Source organism: Martes martes (assembly GCF_963455335.1).
Source record: "Martes martes genome assembly, chromosome: 4".
NCBI lineage: Eukaryota > Metazoa > Chordata > Mammalia > Carnivora > Mustelidae > Martes > Martes martes.
The window spans coordinates 153765092-153781407 of record NC_137891.1 but is presented as its reverse complement, the minus strand read 5'-3'; the positions used below and the strand labels follow the sequence as shown (position 1 = coordinate 153781407).

Genomic DNA, 16316 nt, shown 5'->3' with positions numbered 1-16316 from the left:
GAATCTTTAATGCAATACAAGAGAAGTGATTCAGCAAGTACCAAAAAATCCTCAATAGGTTTAACAGCTGATTTTGCTTCAGAAACATGAAGCTAGAAGGAAGTGGGATGACTTATTCAAAGCGCTGAAGGAATTTCATAGTATTTGCATATTGTACTTCAATTTTTTCAAATAAGAATTCAATTTCAACAAAAAATTCTCTTCAAAAAGGAAGGAAAATTAAGATATTCTTGGATGAACAGAACAGATCATTAGCACAACTTCCCTGCAAGATATATTAAAGAGAATCCTTCAGTTGAAATGTAAGGACACTAGACAACTCCCAACCACATGAAAAAAAAAAAAAGCACCAGGAAGGAAACTGCATAAATAAATATAATGACAGTATAGTTTTTTTTTTCTTATTTCTCCATCCTTATTTCAAATAAAATTACATAAAGCAGCAATTATCAAACTGTGTTGATGAGGCTCATCTGTATAAAGATGTATTTGCATGAAAATAAAATCATTAAGAAGAGAGGGAATGGAGGTAAATAGAAGCAAAAGTTTTATCAAATTAAATTTGGTATTAATCCATACTAGATTGTTATAAACTAAGGCGTTAACTATGAACCCCAGGACAACCACCACTAAGAAAATAACTAAAAAATATAGTAATAGAAACAAAGGCATTAAAATGGTACATTAGAAAACAGTTAACACAAAAGGCACTAATGCAGAAACAGAGAAACAAAAAAAGACATGACATGCAGAAAATAAATAGCAAAATGAAAGAGGCAGATCCTACCTTGTCTGTGATTACATGAAAGGTAAACTTACCAACTACTCCAAGCAAAGGCAGAACTTCATAAAATGGATAAAAACTATAATCCCACTATATGTTTTCTATAAGAAACACACTTCAGCTCCAAAGACACAAATGGGTTGATGGTAAAAGAATGGAAAAAATTAACTATGCAAGCAGTAACCAAAAAAACTGCAGTAGTTATACTCATATCAGACAAAATAGACATTAAAACAAAAATTGGACTAGAAACAAAGAAGGACATTTTATAATGACACAACAATTAAAAACACATATGACATACATTTCAAGAAAATATATGTGCACTTAACAGTTCCAAAACCCATGAAGCAAAAAAAGATAGCTATCTCTTCAAGGAAGATAAGTAAATGACCAATAAATTCATGAAAATGTTCAAAATCACTAGTCATTAGGAAAATAAAAATCAAAACCATAATCAGATACCTCTTCACATCCACTAGGATGACTATAATTAAGAAGATGGACAAAAACAAGTGTTGGGGAGTATCCCAAAAAATGGGAACCCTCACACTTTGCTACTGGAAATGTATTAACGGCATAGTCACCGTAGAAAAAAGTTTGGTAGTTCATCAAAAAAACTAAATAGTTACCATAAGATTCAGCAATTCCTAGGTATATACCTGAGAGTGCTGAAAACATACAGGAACCCAAAAATACATACAAGAGTATTATACATACAAGCAAGAGTATTAATACATACAAGCAGCATTATTCGTAACAGTCAAAAAACAGATACAATCCAAATGTCCACCAACTGAAGAATGGATTAGCAAAACGTGGTATATCCATACAATGGAATATTATCCGACCATAAAAAAGAATAAAGTACTGATAGATGCTACATGAATAAATCCTATAAACATGCTAAGTGAAAGAAGCCAGACACAAAAGGCCATATATTATATGATTCCATTTATATAAATGTCCATAATAGGCAAATCCATAGACCTAGAAATCCAATTAGTGGTAGCCAGGGTCTCGGGAAGAGGGAGGAGGAGGAATGGCAGCTAATGGATATGGGATTTCTTTTCTTTTTCTTTCTTTTTTTTTTTTTAAGATTTTTTATTTATTTATTTGACAGAGATCACAAGTAGGCAGAGAGGCAGGCAGAGAGAGAGGAGGAAGCAGGCTCTCTGCTGAGCAGAGAGCCCGATGTGGGGCTCGATCCCAGGACTCTGGGATCATGACCTGAGCCAAAGGCAGAGGCTTTAACCCACTGAGTCACCCAGGAGCCCCTGGTATGGGATTTCTTTATAGGGTGATGAAAATGCTCTGGAATTAGTGGTGATTGTTTCACAACTTCATGAATATATAAAAATTCACTGAATTGTACACTTTAAATGGGTATATTTTATATATGTAAATTATATCTTATTTTTTTTTAATTAAAGATTCAGGATAAAAGCAAAATGATAGAAAAGGGCATATCATATGAATATATGAATATCATAAGAAAGCTAGGGGACTGTCTTAATATGATACAGAGTAGACTTCAGAAAGAGAAAGATTACCCAAGTTAAAGTGAAACATTTCATATTGATTAAAAATTTGATTTGTCAAATTTCAAGTTTCAAATTTCAAAAATCAAGAAGATATAAGAAAATTAAATGTGTAACCAATTAAGATACTATCAAAGTAAATGAAACAAACTGAATTTCATTACTTTCCTCTTAGTAACTGATAAAATAAGCAATCAAAAAATCACTAAGAGTATGGAAAATGTGAACAACAACATTCAAATAATTTGATCTAATTGATATTTATGTGATACTCCATCCAACAGCAGGATATACTTTTTTTTTCTAAGTACACATGAAAACATTTATCAAGAAAGATGATACTGTGAGTCATAGAAGTCTCAACAAACATAAAAGGACTGAAATCATGCAGACTATATTCTCTAGCCCCATTAAATTAAATAGAAATAAATAACAGGAAAATACCTGAAAAAAAAAAAACTAAGTATTTGGAAATTAAACACTGTATTCCTAAATAACTCATATGAGTCAGAGAAGAAATTACAAAACAAATTAAAAAATATTTTGGACTGCATGAAAATGAAAAGACAATATATAGAAATGTGTTAGATACAATTAAATCACTTCTAAAAGGTGTATTATAGCATTAGATCTTAGAAATTCCCTTTAATTCTTTCTCTACAGAAAAGGCATTTAGGGGCGCCTGGGTGGCTCAGTGGATTAAGCCTCTGCCTTCGGCTCAGGTCATGATCTCAGGGTCCTGGGATCGAGCCCTGCATCGGGCTCTCTGCTCAGCAGGGAGCCTGCTTCCCCTTCTCTCTCTGCCTGCCTCTCTGCCTACTTGTGATCTCTCTATCTGTCAAATAAATAAATAAAATCTTTAAAAAGAAAAAAAAAAGAGAAAAAAAAAAAAGAAAAGGCATTTAACACATGTACGCTCCATTCATGATAAAAGCTCTAGCAAACAGAGGACTGCAGGAAATTCCTCAACTGATAAAGAATATCTATGAAAAAGCCTGAATTTGATATCATACATAGTGCTGAAAGACTGGATGCTTCCCCAATATCAGCCAAAAAGGTCAGTATGTCCATGCTCAACACCTGTATTCAACAATGTACTATTATAAAGGTCCTGGCCAGTACAAAGGACAAGAAAAGGAAATTTGAAAAATAAAAGAAATAAAATGTATACAGATTGAAAAGAAATAAAACTGAGTATTTGTAGACAACCTAATTGTAGTCTACACTGTACAAAAATGCTACTAGAAATAAGGAAAGAGTCTGATGTCACAGGATATAAATTCAATATGCAAAAAGTCAAATCTATTTCTCTATACCAGCAATAACATTTATAAAATGAAAAATTTTAAAATACCATTTATAATAGCATTAAAACCTGAAGTATGTAGTACTTACATATACATTTAAACAAAATATGTATGTGTGTAATGTCTACTGAAAACAATAAACACTTCTGAAAGAAACTGAAGGTCCAGATAGATGTAAAAATATACCAGGTTCATGGACTGAAAGACTCAATACTGTTAAAATAGCAATTCTCCCAAAGCTGGTCTATAATTTCAGTGCAATTCCAAGAGCTAAAAAAAAACCAATGGAGTTGACAATCCAGAGATAATTTCACTTCAAATGAAAAGTAAAGTAATTTATATAATCTGAAAACAATTTTAAAATAAGTAGTTAGGATTTTTCATCTAAGAAGGGGAGGAATTAAAAAAAAAGACACCAAAACTATAAAATTAAAACAGAGAAGGAAAATACTTGGCAGTTGTTTAAAAAGAGAGACTAGGGACAGCTGGCTATCTCAGTCAGTAGAGCATGACTCTACTGATCTCAGGGTGTGAGTTCAAGCCCTACATTGGGGGTAAAGTTTACTTTAAAAAAATAAAAAATAAAAAATTAATAAATTAATAAATACGAAGACAGACTATATGAGAATCCTTGAACATGTAGTCAATGAAGTTAAAAATCTCAATATAGGAGTTTGGGTTGTTTTTTTTTTTTTAAGATTTTATTTATTTATTTGAGAAAGAGAAAGCAGGAGAGAGAGTGAGCAGGGGGGACGAGCAGAGGGAGAGGAAGAAGTAGGCTCCACACTGAGCAGGGAGTCCAAGGTGGGGCTCCATCCCAGGACCCTGGAATCATGACCTGGGCCAAAAGCAAATGCTTAACCAACTGAGCCACGTAAGTGCCCCTGGGTTTTTTGTTTGTTTATTTGTTTGTTTTTGAGAGAGAGAGAGAGAGAGAGAAACAGAGAGAGAGCATGTGCACATCCAGGAGCAGGGGCGAGGGGCTTTGAGAGAGAGAGAGGATCTCAAGCAGGTTCCATACTCAGTGCAGAGTCTTATGCAAGGCTTGATCTCATGACCCTGAGATCATGACCAGAGCTGAAATCAAGAGCTGGGACACTTAACCAACTGAGTCACCCAGACACCCTTCAATACAGGAGATTTTTACAATTTAACTTAATAATTTAATAATATAATCGTGAAGAATTCCCTAGAACAAGATATAAAAGTAAAAATTACACCAAAAAAAGCACTTAAGAAATGTGGAGAATAGATAAAAGTTCCAATATATGTCTAATAGTGTCAGAGGAAAAAAGAAAACAGGAGGGAAAAAAATGAAATTCAAAGACATAATAGCTAAGAATTTACCTAGAACTGAAGAAACCCACAAATTCCCAAAGGGAAAGTACACACCCAGTACAAAACAGAGTAAGTAGAAAGGAATCCAGTTCTACAGATCACAGTGCACTAGAATACATCAAGAATAAAGTGAAATATACAAACATAGTGAAAATTTTAATATATCTCCATTACAACCTGGTAGATCAGGCAGACAAAAAAATTAATATGGAATTGAAGATATTTTAGAGAAAATAAACTCCATTTGATAATGGCTGTAGAGACCTACATCCAAAAAATGAAGTTATACATAATTTTCAAGTAAATAGAGAACATTCACAATAATTGGATAAGTATTAGGACACAAAAGAAATCTCAATGGAAATAGTATCATGCAGATGTCATTCAATACCCCCATGCAATTAAATTAAAACACCATCATAAAAGATAGTATGTTTGTATATGTGTAGGTAAGTATAGCATGGGACAGGGGAGTATATACACATATATAAATCCTATGCCTTCTTGAAAATGAAACTAAATCCTAAATAGTTCATAAGCTAAAGTAGAAATCACAATAAAAATGATAAAATATTTAGAACCAAATAATTTTAGAACAATATTATCTATCCTTTTGGGATGTCAGTTAAGCATCACTTGGAAGCAAATCAAGTGCCCTAAAGACAGACAGTAATATGAGAAAAATATTAAGAAATGCAGAGAAATGATAAAACAAAATTCAGAATAGTGAGTAGCCAAAGGGCAGAAGGGAGAAAGGATTCTATTAGAGAGATATACAGGAGGCTTCACCTTCATCCAAAATATTTTACTTCCTAAGCTGATAGGTAGGCACATGGGTGTTCATTATGTTGCTCTTTATAATTTTTTGTATGTCTAAAATATCTTAAAATAAATGTTTTAAGAATAAAAAACCAAGGGACTCTGGGTGGCTCAGTAGGTTAAATGTCTGCCTTCAGCTCAGGTCATGATCCCGGAGTCGAGTCCTGAACCTGGCTCCTTGCTCAGCAGTTAGCCTGCTTCTCCCTCTGCCTGCCGCTCCCCATGCTTGCATGCTCTCTTTCCTTCTCTCTGACAGTTAAATAAAATCTTTAAAAAAAAAAAAAAGCAAAAAAAAACCCCCACCGAAATCTTAATGAAACAAGTATCTGACTCAGATAGCAAAACCTCATGTATGAACACAAACGAAAGATCCTAAATAAAAAAATAAGCCAATCCAAATACAGAAAAAATAATGCATTCTAACAAAAAGAATTTACCATAGGAAACAAAGAATGCAACATCACAAAATGTGTCCTTTTAAAGACTTTGGGAACAATATTACCTAATAATCTCAAAAAGAATTCAGTATAATTCAATGCCTCAGGATGTTTCCAAAATGAAGAATAGAAGGGAACTTTCTTAATTCAGCAAATGAAAATCCTAGAGCCAATATTACATTAGGCTGAACTATATGAAATTGCCACGGTTTTTCTTTTTTAAGTCAAAAAATAATCCATGTCAGCAAATTTGTAAGATTCAATAGAATACTTACTGGTGAAACCTCAGAAGCACAACTCAAAATAAAAATAAAGAGATAAGTATATCTACTATTATTCCTACTGTTTAACTTTATACCAGAAATTCTACTCAAGGACATACAATAAAGGAAAGAAAATAAGACAAACAAAAAAAAAACATTGATCAGGAAAAGTCAAACCGTCTTTATCCATAAACAACATGATTTTCCACATAGAAAATCCAAATAATGACTGGAACTAATGTGAGATTTCAGCAATGTGCTGAATTCAAAATGTGTGAAAAGACATATAAGAATATTCATGGAGGGGGGATGGTGCCTGGGTGGCTCAGTTGATTAAGCATCTGCCTTTGGCTCAGGTCATGATCCCAGAGTCCTGGGATTGAGCCCCACCTCGGGCTCCCTGCTCAGCCGGGAGCCTGCTTCTTCCTTTCCTTCTGCCTGCTGCTCCCCCTGCTTGTTCTCTCTCTCTCTCTCTGCCAAATAAATAAAATATTAAAAAAAAAAAAAAGAATATTCATAGGAATACAATTTGTAATATCCCCAAACTGGGAAAATGTCCATCAACAGTAGAATGGATACAAAGGAACTGAATAGGCAGTTTTCCAGGAATGGCATACAGATGGCTAACAGGCATATGAAAAGGTAGTCAACATACTGTCATCAGAGAAATGCAAATCAAAACCGCAGTGAGATATCACCTCACAAATGTCATAATGGCCATTATCAAAAAGACAAGAAATCCTAAGTGTTGGCAAGGGTGTGGAGGAAAGGGAACCCTACTGCACTATTGATGGTAATGTAAACTGAGTCCAGCAAGTGTGGAAAACAGTATGGAAGCTCCTCAAAAAATTCAAACTTGAACTACAATATGACCCAGCAATCCCACTTCTGGGTATATATCCAAAGGAATTTAAAAAAGGATCTCACAGAGATGTCTGTACTCTGATGTTCGTTGCAGAATTACAATAGCCAAGATATGGAAAACGACCTAAGTGCCCAACTGTCCCTGAATGCATAAAGATGTGAGAAGATGTGAGATTATACATATATAATCTATAGCCATGAGGAAGCAGGAAATCCTTCTTTGATTTGAGACAATCTGGATGGGCCTCGAATGCATTATGCTATGTGAAGGAAGTCAGAGAAAGTCAAATACTGTATGATACCACATATATGTCGAATCTAAAAAAGATAAACTCAGAGAAGCAGAGTAGAGTGGTGGTTACCAGGGGTTGGGAGACATAGGGAAAATGGGGAGATAATTATTAGTCAAAGGATACAATCTTCTAGTTGTAAGACTGACAAGTCTGGGGATCTGATGTACAACATGGTAATTATAGCTAATACAGTCTTATATACTTGATATTGCCAAGAGAATAGATCTTAAACGTCCTCACCACAAAAAATAAATGGTAACTATGTGACAGGATGGAGGTAGTAGCTAATTAGCTAATCCTATAGCAGTGATCATTCTGCAATTTATAAATTTATCAAACTCATCTTTTTTTAAAAAGATTTTATTTATTTATTTGTCAGAGAGAGAGACAGTCCTCACACAAGCAGGGGGAGTGAAGGCAGAGGGAGAAGCAGGCTTCCCGCTGAGCAAGGAGACTGACACAGAATTCCATCCCAGAATCCTGGGATCACGACCTGAGCCAAAGGCAGACACTTAAGTGACTGCGCCACACAGGTGTCCCTACAACAGTCGGGACAAATCAACCTGTTGTACACCTCGAATTCATACAATATTATGTGTCAATTATAGCTCAATAAAGCTGGGGAGAAAAAAACAACAGAATGATTAAGAACTATTGTTTTACAAGATGACAGGGCTGAATTCTCACAAAGAAACTAGACATTAAGAAGTTCATACTGTGGAGAAAGAGATTTCATGAATTCAAATTATATTGTGATAGAAGTCCTGATAGCGGTTACCTTTGGGAGAGGAGGGCACAAAAGGAGTGGCTGGGAGGGATGGAGCACAAGAGTGCAATGTGGGGTGCTGATATTCTAATTATTGATCCAGGTGGTGATTACACACTTCGGATTTGTAAGTATACTTGCTGCATATATAGTTCTATAAAGAGTTAACTTAAATCAGTAGCATTGATTTTTTCCCCAGTGAGAAAGAAAAGAAAAGAAATAAAAATGTATTTGTTAAAGACAGCAAAAACAAAGTGAAAAAAATAGGTTCAACTAGATCGTTGAAATTTATATTACATATAACTGATAGGTTAGTAGCCAAGAAATAGTCAACAAGAAGGAAAAAAAAAAAACAACAAAAACCACTGGAATTCCTAAAGGCAAAGAATATAAACTGGCTATTCACAGAAAATAAAACCTCTTGGATTAGACTAAAGTTATGTAGCCACAAACCAAGAAATGCCTGGAGCCATCAGAAACTGAAAGAACAAGGAAAGATCCCAATCCCACCCCTCCTACCCCTCTACTCCCTACCCCTCACCTCCCAGCCCTTCATCCCCTACCCACCTCCAGAGCTTTCTGAAGGAGTGTTGCCCTGGTGAACTTGTATTTTGGACTTCTGCCCTCCAGAAGTACGAGGGAATAAATTTCTGTTGTCTTAAGACATCAAGTTTGTGGAAATTCGCTATAGTAGCCCTATGAAACCAACACAACCGCCTGAGCCTCAGTAGTTCCATTTCTAAATCTAGTGCCTGGAGCACTGGATCTGTATTCTATAAGATCCAAGACCCTCCTTTAAAACAGATAGTTTGCAATTTACTATACATGTGACTGAAAACTAAACCAATGCCCTAAGTAAAAACAAAACAAAACAAAAAACCCAGAAATAATTTATAATAAAAGATCTATTTTTATATGTAAATGCCATGGCAGGACTAAGCTAGAAGATATAGCATTTGCACCTATACACGGAATCTATGTAAAATGGACAGTTTCTAAAAACCAGAATGACAAGTGCCCATACCGGCAACTCGAACTCAAACAGTGCTGCCACTGGTGCCACAATTTTCCAAAAAAGTAAACTCTTAGCAGAGTTTCAAACAAAGCAAAGTATACTCTTTCCTCAACTTACACTGTAATTGTATTCCTAGAAAATTCAATGTATTTTACCACCTTGCAAAAAAAAATTAAAAAAAAAACTTTGTGTTTATACATAAAACGGATTCTTAACCTCTAATAATTGTACGAAGGTTTCCACCTACACATTCAATAGGACAATCATGTCGTGCAGAATACCAGACAATTAACACCAGCAGGAGCCCTAAACACTAAGGTAAACAAAGGCAGCCCAACAAATTTCACTGGCATTTAAAGGTTTATCAAAAAAGAATATAAATTAATCACTATTATAAAAATAAACAGTATTATATAGCAATTAAGGAAATGGACCTGCTCTGCAAGAATCAACACTGACAAATTTTGGTAACTAAACTGGAAAAAACAGGTATGCAGGATACATAGAGTAAAATACCACTTGCATAAAGTTTTAAAACAAAACAATAATACAAGTAGCACACAGACATACACAAATATACAGCAAATGTACAAAACCAGAATGAAAATAATACACTCCAAATTCAAGACATTGATTGCCTCACCTCTAGGAAGGGAAGGAGAAAAACGGGTCAGGAAGGTGTACAAAGGGAACTAACTGTAGCACAATTGTGAGACATCACTCCACGGAAAGCTGGAGAAGGATCACAAATGTTCAAATGAGTAGGGATCAAAAAGGACCCAGATCTGTTTGCCCCAATGTTATCAATAATTTGATGAGGTAAAGAGGTGAAGGGAGTATACAGAAGAAAAACCAGGAATTATATATCTAAACTAACCCCAAACTGACACTATTCAGATAAGGCAAATTGGCTGGTTTCACTACCCAGGCACTAGGCTTTATTTTTCTCTTTCTGATTTTTTTCATTCTCCCAAATAATCTCAAGAAAAATGTACTTATTAACAAAAAGAAGAGAGAAGCAGCAGCAAAAATACTTTTTCATATCACAGATAAGATGTATCAATTATTAAAAGCGTAAGTGATAGGAGATGTAATTTTTTTGCTGCTCTTGAAAAACAAGTTACTTGGCCTATTATATCTTTCTCCAAAGATTCACTGAGAAAAGTCACACTTTCTTCCTAGCAATATATTTTCTCTCAAGTGATAAGGCTCTGTGGAGCAACACAAAATGTTGTGTTATACACTAAAGCCTTTCATGTTTAATATGTTCTTGCTCTCATATTACCACAGTATTAAACATGAGATTACTACCAATACAAGACCACAGCAAAACACAATCGTGGAGGGGGTGGTGGCAGAGGAGAATGGAGTGTCACTTTCAACAGGCACACAGAAACCAAACATCTAATTTCCAGCTAACAGGAATCAGGAACAAATTAAATGTTACCACAAAGGGAAAAAAATTCAGGCAATAATATGACATGGGATATTCTATATCTGAGCGTGGTCTCTTCAAAAGGCAATACACACAGAAAGAGTTTTACAATAATGAATGTCCATAGTAGCTTTCCCTACAGCAGATGAGTATGGATGGGAAATAAGTTTGAGGAGACAGAGCTGGATGTGTGACTGCTCTGAGTATATCATTTTGTAGGTTTTTACTTTTATACCATGTAAACATAAAAAATTAAATTGAAAAGAAATCACTAAAATTTAAAAGAAGATGCTAAGAGTATCTATGGTCATATAATTCGTCTATTCAATCAAGGCCAAATTAATCAAGCTTGCTTAACTTGTCTGGTTGCTAATGGGTCTTCTTTGCTCCTTCTCAGCATCAGAGCCATCTAACAGGCTTTCTGCTGTCCAAAAACTTAGCTTCTTGTTGTAGAGCTGCCCCTAAAGAGTTGCACAACCCTAAACAAATAACTAGCCATGCTAAGCCTCACTTGTGAAACGGAATTAAACTCAATGACAGCTAAGATTCTTAGAACTGTAAAATTCTGACTCAAGTGTTTGTTGAAAAGAGTTAAATAGCAATGTTTGCACCTGCATAGTTTCTTCAGCTTCAAGGGACACAAAGCTCCATTGTACTAAAGTAAGTCACTTTCTGCAGTACAATCAACACTGAGGAAGAAAGGTACTGAAATCAAAAGTATTTCTGCAACTCTTTTGGGCAGTAATCAGTTACAACGAAGTACTTCCTCTGGAAGATTCTATTGCCAGTGCAGGGGAAGCAGCAGCGCTCACTGGGCTGCTAAGCCCTATTGGCTGGGGGGAGAGAAAGCAGCAGCCAGTAACAAAGTCTGGTGAGGCAGGGCGTGCCTGAGGAAGAGTCTGACTAACTGCTCCAGGCCAAACCCTTTAGGAAGCTTCCTGTATTCTTTGGCTAAAGGAATCTTTACAAAGAAGTTGCTAATCTTTGGCAGCTGTGCGATGAGCACTGTCGCTTGCCACAGAGCAGAGTAAAATCTCCGTGGCTTTAGAGATAAACCAAGAGTGCCAGAAACATTCTTCACCTCCACCCTGCCTCACACTCTGCCCTACCCAGTCTTGCCTACTTTAAGACCTAACAAAAGATCTAGAACAATCTTGTGACCTCCAGGGAGGTAACACGGACTGTGTTACAGCGGCCTCATTCTAATGGGAGGAAGGACAGCCAGGAAATCAGGGCATGGCCAAGGCAGGGTTAAGTGGAGAGAGAAGCCACGGGCAGGAAGAAGTAGGGAGAGCTTCTTGGGGCAGCACTCAGAGAGAGGTGTGATGTTGGATACAGAAGTACCCTCACACACACATACCTGCCCCAGTTTTGCTGGGAAATCAAAGAGTTGAGAGATAAGAGGGCTTAGGAGAGGTGGAAGGAGAGAAAAGGGTCTGAATGGGGGACTTTTGGCTCCAAACCGCTGACATGTCTAAAATGGGGGTTTGGAAAGGTTCTCTGGGGATTTCCTCTAGAAGAGAGAGGCTGGAGCTTTGTCTGAAGACAAGAATGAAAGGGGTCTGTAAAAAGTGAAGAGGAGGGAGTTTAAGAACAATTGGAAGGGTCTTCTGAAATGATTAAGAGGGATGCAGATTTCTCATGCCATGGAGAGGTCCAACCTCTCTCACTTAAGGAAGGACATGGAGGCTCAAGGCCTCAGCTGGATTTCCACAGCAGGTCTGGGGACAGGATCCTCTCGAACAAGTCTGGAAAGTGACTGTTACTGGTCCTCTCCAGCAAGTTCAGAGAACGAGCAGTTTCTCTGTAAAAGTTGGTGCCTTTCCTGGAGTGACAAGAAGGATAAGGGATTCAGGGACCTGAAATGGTTTCTGAGGGGCTGGCCCTGGGGGAGATGGCAAGGTGCTCTGTGCGATACTGACACAATTTGGTTGCTGGGTGTGAGGATTCCAGATTGAAGACTGAAAGTAAAGGCTCCTTCACCAATCAGAAGCTTGGAAATCTGTCTGAAAGAATCTGCCTGCAGTGATTTGGGAAGAAAAGTCTCCCTTGACGACCGGACAGAAACGGGACTCTTAGAGAATAGGAGCAGAGAAGAGGAATTTAAAGAGACGCTCCTCCATCCCAATTCACTGGAAAGTTAGGGGCAGAATTGGAGGCGCTTTCTGAAGTGGTCTGGAAATGATCTGATGGACCCCCAACTGGAAGCTGGGATAGAGCGAGGAGAGCCGAGGTGGGAGGGCAGGAAGGGGCGGGGGGGGGGGGCGACAGCTCTGCGTGGTTGGAGTGGGAGGGCCTTCAGGATTTTGAAGTAGGAGGAGACAGAGGTGACGCGGGTCCACAAGGCTCCCGAGGGCTGATTCGGAAGGTAAAGTTGGTTCGAGGTGACTCGGGTTTCAAAGAGGTGAACAAGGGAGGCGACCCCGAGTAAATGCCGGAAGCTCGCCGACACCCAGGCGGGGGTGATGAGAGGTCGCGACCCGTACTCACAGAGCGGATCTCCAGCGCCAGGGCGCATTGCAGCGCTTTCACCTTCGGCATCCGCGCGGGGTGGGGCGGCGGGGAGGGACCCCGGCCGCGGGCCCGAGTGAGACGAGGAGACGCGGGACGGGGCGGGGACAGGGAGGAGACGAGGTGGCGGCGGCGGTGGCAGCTGTGGCCCCCAGGCCGGGGCCCGCGGTCCAGCCTGGGTCCCGCCCGAGCAGCAGCTGTGCGCGGGGCGCGGACTCGTTGTCATGGCAGCCAGGAGGGGCGGGGCCGGAAGAGAGGCGGGGCGGGGAAGCGCCGGAGCCGCCACTCCTACGCTAGAGGCCGGGGGCGGGGCTCGGCGAACGCCAGAGGCGGTGCCACGCGGGGAGGCGTGGCTTCCGAAGGAGCTAGGTGGGGCGGGGCAGTTCTTCTGTGACATCAAACCGTGGGCTCAAAGCCAAACAGAGGAGAGAATAGCTAACCGTTTGCGTAGTGGGACAGTGCCCAGGTCAGGGAGTTGGACTCAGGAGCCCTGAGTTCCAAGGTGGCGATGGCACCTTGGGCTACTAGAGTCCTAGTGCAGACTCAGTTTCCCCAACTGTAAAAGAAGAGTAATTATTATTGATTATTTATTTGAATTTCACAGTAGTTTACAAAGCCAGCATGAGATGAAATTGAAGATTAGAGAAGAGGTTTGCCCAGAACTGGAACTCAGGACCTTTCATATAAAATCTGTGGCCTCCCTGAGAACTGAGGTGTGAATCAGATCATGTTCTTCTTCCTAGTCTCCTACTCCGTGATTCTGTTAATGTGTCCCCCTCTTCCTTCAACCTTCCTCATTCACTGAGTATTCACCTGTACTCAATGTACATTGCTTAAATGGACTGTCAATGCAGAGCCAACAATAAATCCATTTGGGAAGGGCTTGGGCCATAAACCATCAAAGATGACAAGAATCAAAGAGATTGTCCAATCCAGTCTTTTTAAAAATCATTTTTATTGTAAAATACATTAAACATAAAAAGTGTATAAAATATGTTCATCTTAAACAATAAAGCAAATAACTGTGCAACTAATACACAGGTTAAGAAACAGAACATTACTAGCACCTTAGAAATGCCCCAACCATTGCTTGCCTTCCTTGCCCTGGGAGAAACCACACTCCCACCCCCGACTTTTGTTTTACGAATCCCCTTACTTTTCTAAATACTTTTGCCATTAATGTATGTGTCTCTTTAATTTGGTGGGGGTGGGGGGGCAAAGGCAAAGGGAGAGAAGGAATCTTAAGCAGGCTCCAGCCCAGCATGGAGCCAGACATGGGGCTTGATCTCACAACCTTGAGATCATAACCTGAGCCAAAATCAAGAGTCAGATGCTTAACAAGCTGAGCCACCCAGACACCCCTTATGTGTACATTTCTAAACTAGATGTTTTTAATTTGCTTCCTGTTGCTGATGTTATATAAATGAAATTATACTACTTGTATTTTTCTGTGACATGCTTCTCTTACTTACTACTACATTGTGGAATTCACCCAGTATCAATGCTGTGTAGCTGAAGTTTTTTATAGTTGGATAGTACTCCAGTATAGTGAATATTTATTTATTCTTTTTACTATTGATGGTCACTGGCCCTGTTTCCATTTTTAGCTATTACTAACAATGTTATGAACTTTCTAGTACATATCTATTAGTGTGCGCATGCTCCAGTGGGAGTAGATTAAATGGGTATTAGGTTGTACATGAGAGATTTTAATTGGTTATGCCACACCGTTTTCCAAAGTAGTTGAACAAATTTATGTTGCTGCTGGGAGTGCATAAGAATTATTTTCCCACATCCTTGCCAACATTTGGTATTGTTTAGGTTTTTAATGTTTGTATATTTGAGTGTGTGTAGTCCAAGTATCTCATTGTGAATTTGTCTTGCATCTATTATTATTATTCTTGAGATTCGGCACCTTTTCCTGGTTTTATTAGTCTTGCCACTTTCTTTTTATGAACTGTGTACTAGTTCTCTTGCTATTTTTTTAGATTGTTTTCTCTTGCTTGCTTTCTGTCATGCTCCCTTGCTCTCTCTCTCTCACACACTGATTTATAGGAGTTCTTTATATATCCTGACTACTAATTCTTTATCTATTATATGTGTTAACAAATATCTTCCCCAGTTCGTGCTTAAGTTTTATAAATTTTCTATATGGTATATGATGAGCAGAATAGAAATTAAGTCATGGAGTATGAACAGTCTTAGTTTGACCAAAAAGTTCCAAGTTGCTGTCCAGAATGCCCTGCCAGTCTACACTCCCACCATCCAGTGAATTTTTCATTTCACTTAATGTATTATTCAGTTCTAAAATGTCCATGTGGTCTTTTTCTTTAGTTTTCACATGACTACTTGATATTCCCTATTTGTTACTCATTAGGACCCTATTTTCCTTTACCTCTTGAATATATCCTTCATTTCCTTGAAAATATTTACAATAGCTGCCTTAAAGCCTATATATGTTATACCCAACATCTGTGCCATGTCAAGTTCTGCTTCTACTAATTGAATGTTTTCATAACTATGCATTGCATTTTCCTGTTTCTGTGTATGTCTAGTGATTTTTCTTATTGAACACTGGGTATTTTGAATAATACGTTGTAAGAACCTGGATTCTGTTCTTTCTCTGAAGAGCGTTGATTCTTATTTAAGCAGGCAGTTTAATTATGGGGTGATTACCTTAAACTTATACAGACTTAGTTATATACTTCACTAGTGCAGATATGTGGAAAGCCCAAGATATTCTTAAAGCCCATCTAACTTAGTAGGACTCAACTTCCAAACTCTGTCTCTTCCAAACTCTGTCTCTTCCAAACTCTGTCTACAACAGGCTTGGTTGTAGACTTTGTTCAGGCAGGTCTAATGCAGGCCTAACTCTAGGATATTTTTCTTTCTGCTAGAGTGCAGACTTTCTGGTGTATCAGCTGGATTCCAGAAGTATTATAC

The 16316-nt window shown here is 38.1% G+C and overlaps 1 protein-coding gene across 2 annotated transcripts in view; it reads right to left on the bottom strand.

Moving 5' to 3' along the window:
- SPATA6 (spermatogenesis associated 6) overlaps window positions 1–13608 on the bottom strand; it is a 149403-nt gene extending 135795 nt beyond the window's left edge. For both annotated transcript variants that reach the window (XM_080802565.1, XM_080802564.1), the window contains exon 1: window positions 13353–13608. In XM_080802565.1, the coding sequence (XP_080658691.1) occupies window positions 13353–13403 (51 nt within the window). In that variant the 5' untranslated portion in view covers window positions 13404–13608. The remainder of the gene's footprint in view (window positions 1–13352) is intronic.
- Between the last annotated feature and the right edge of the window lie 2708 nt (window positions 13609–16316).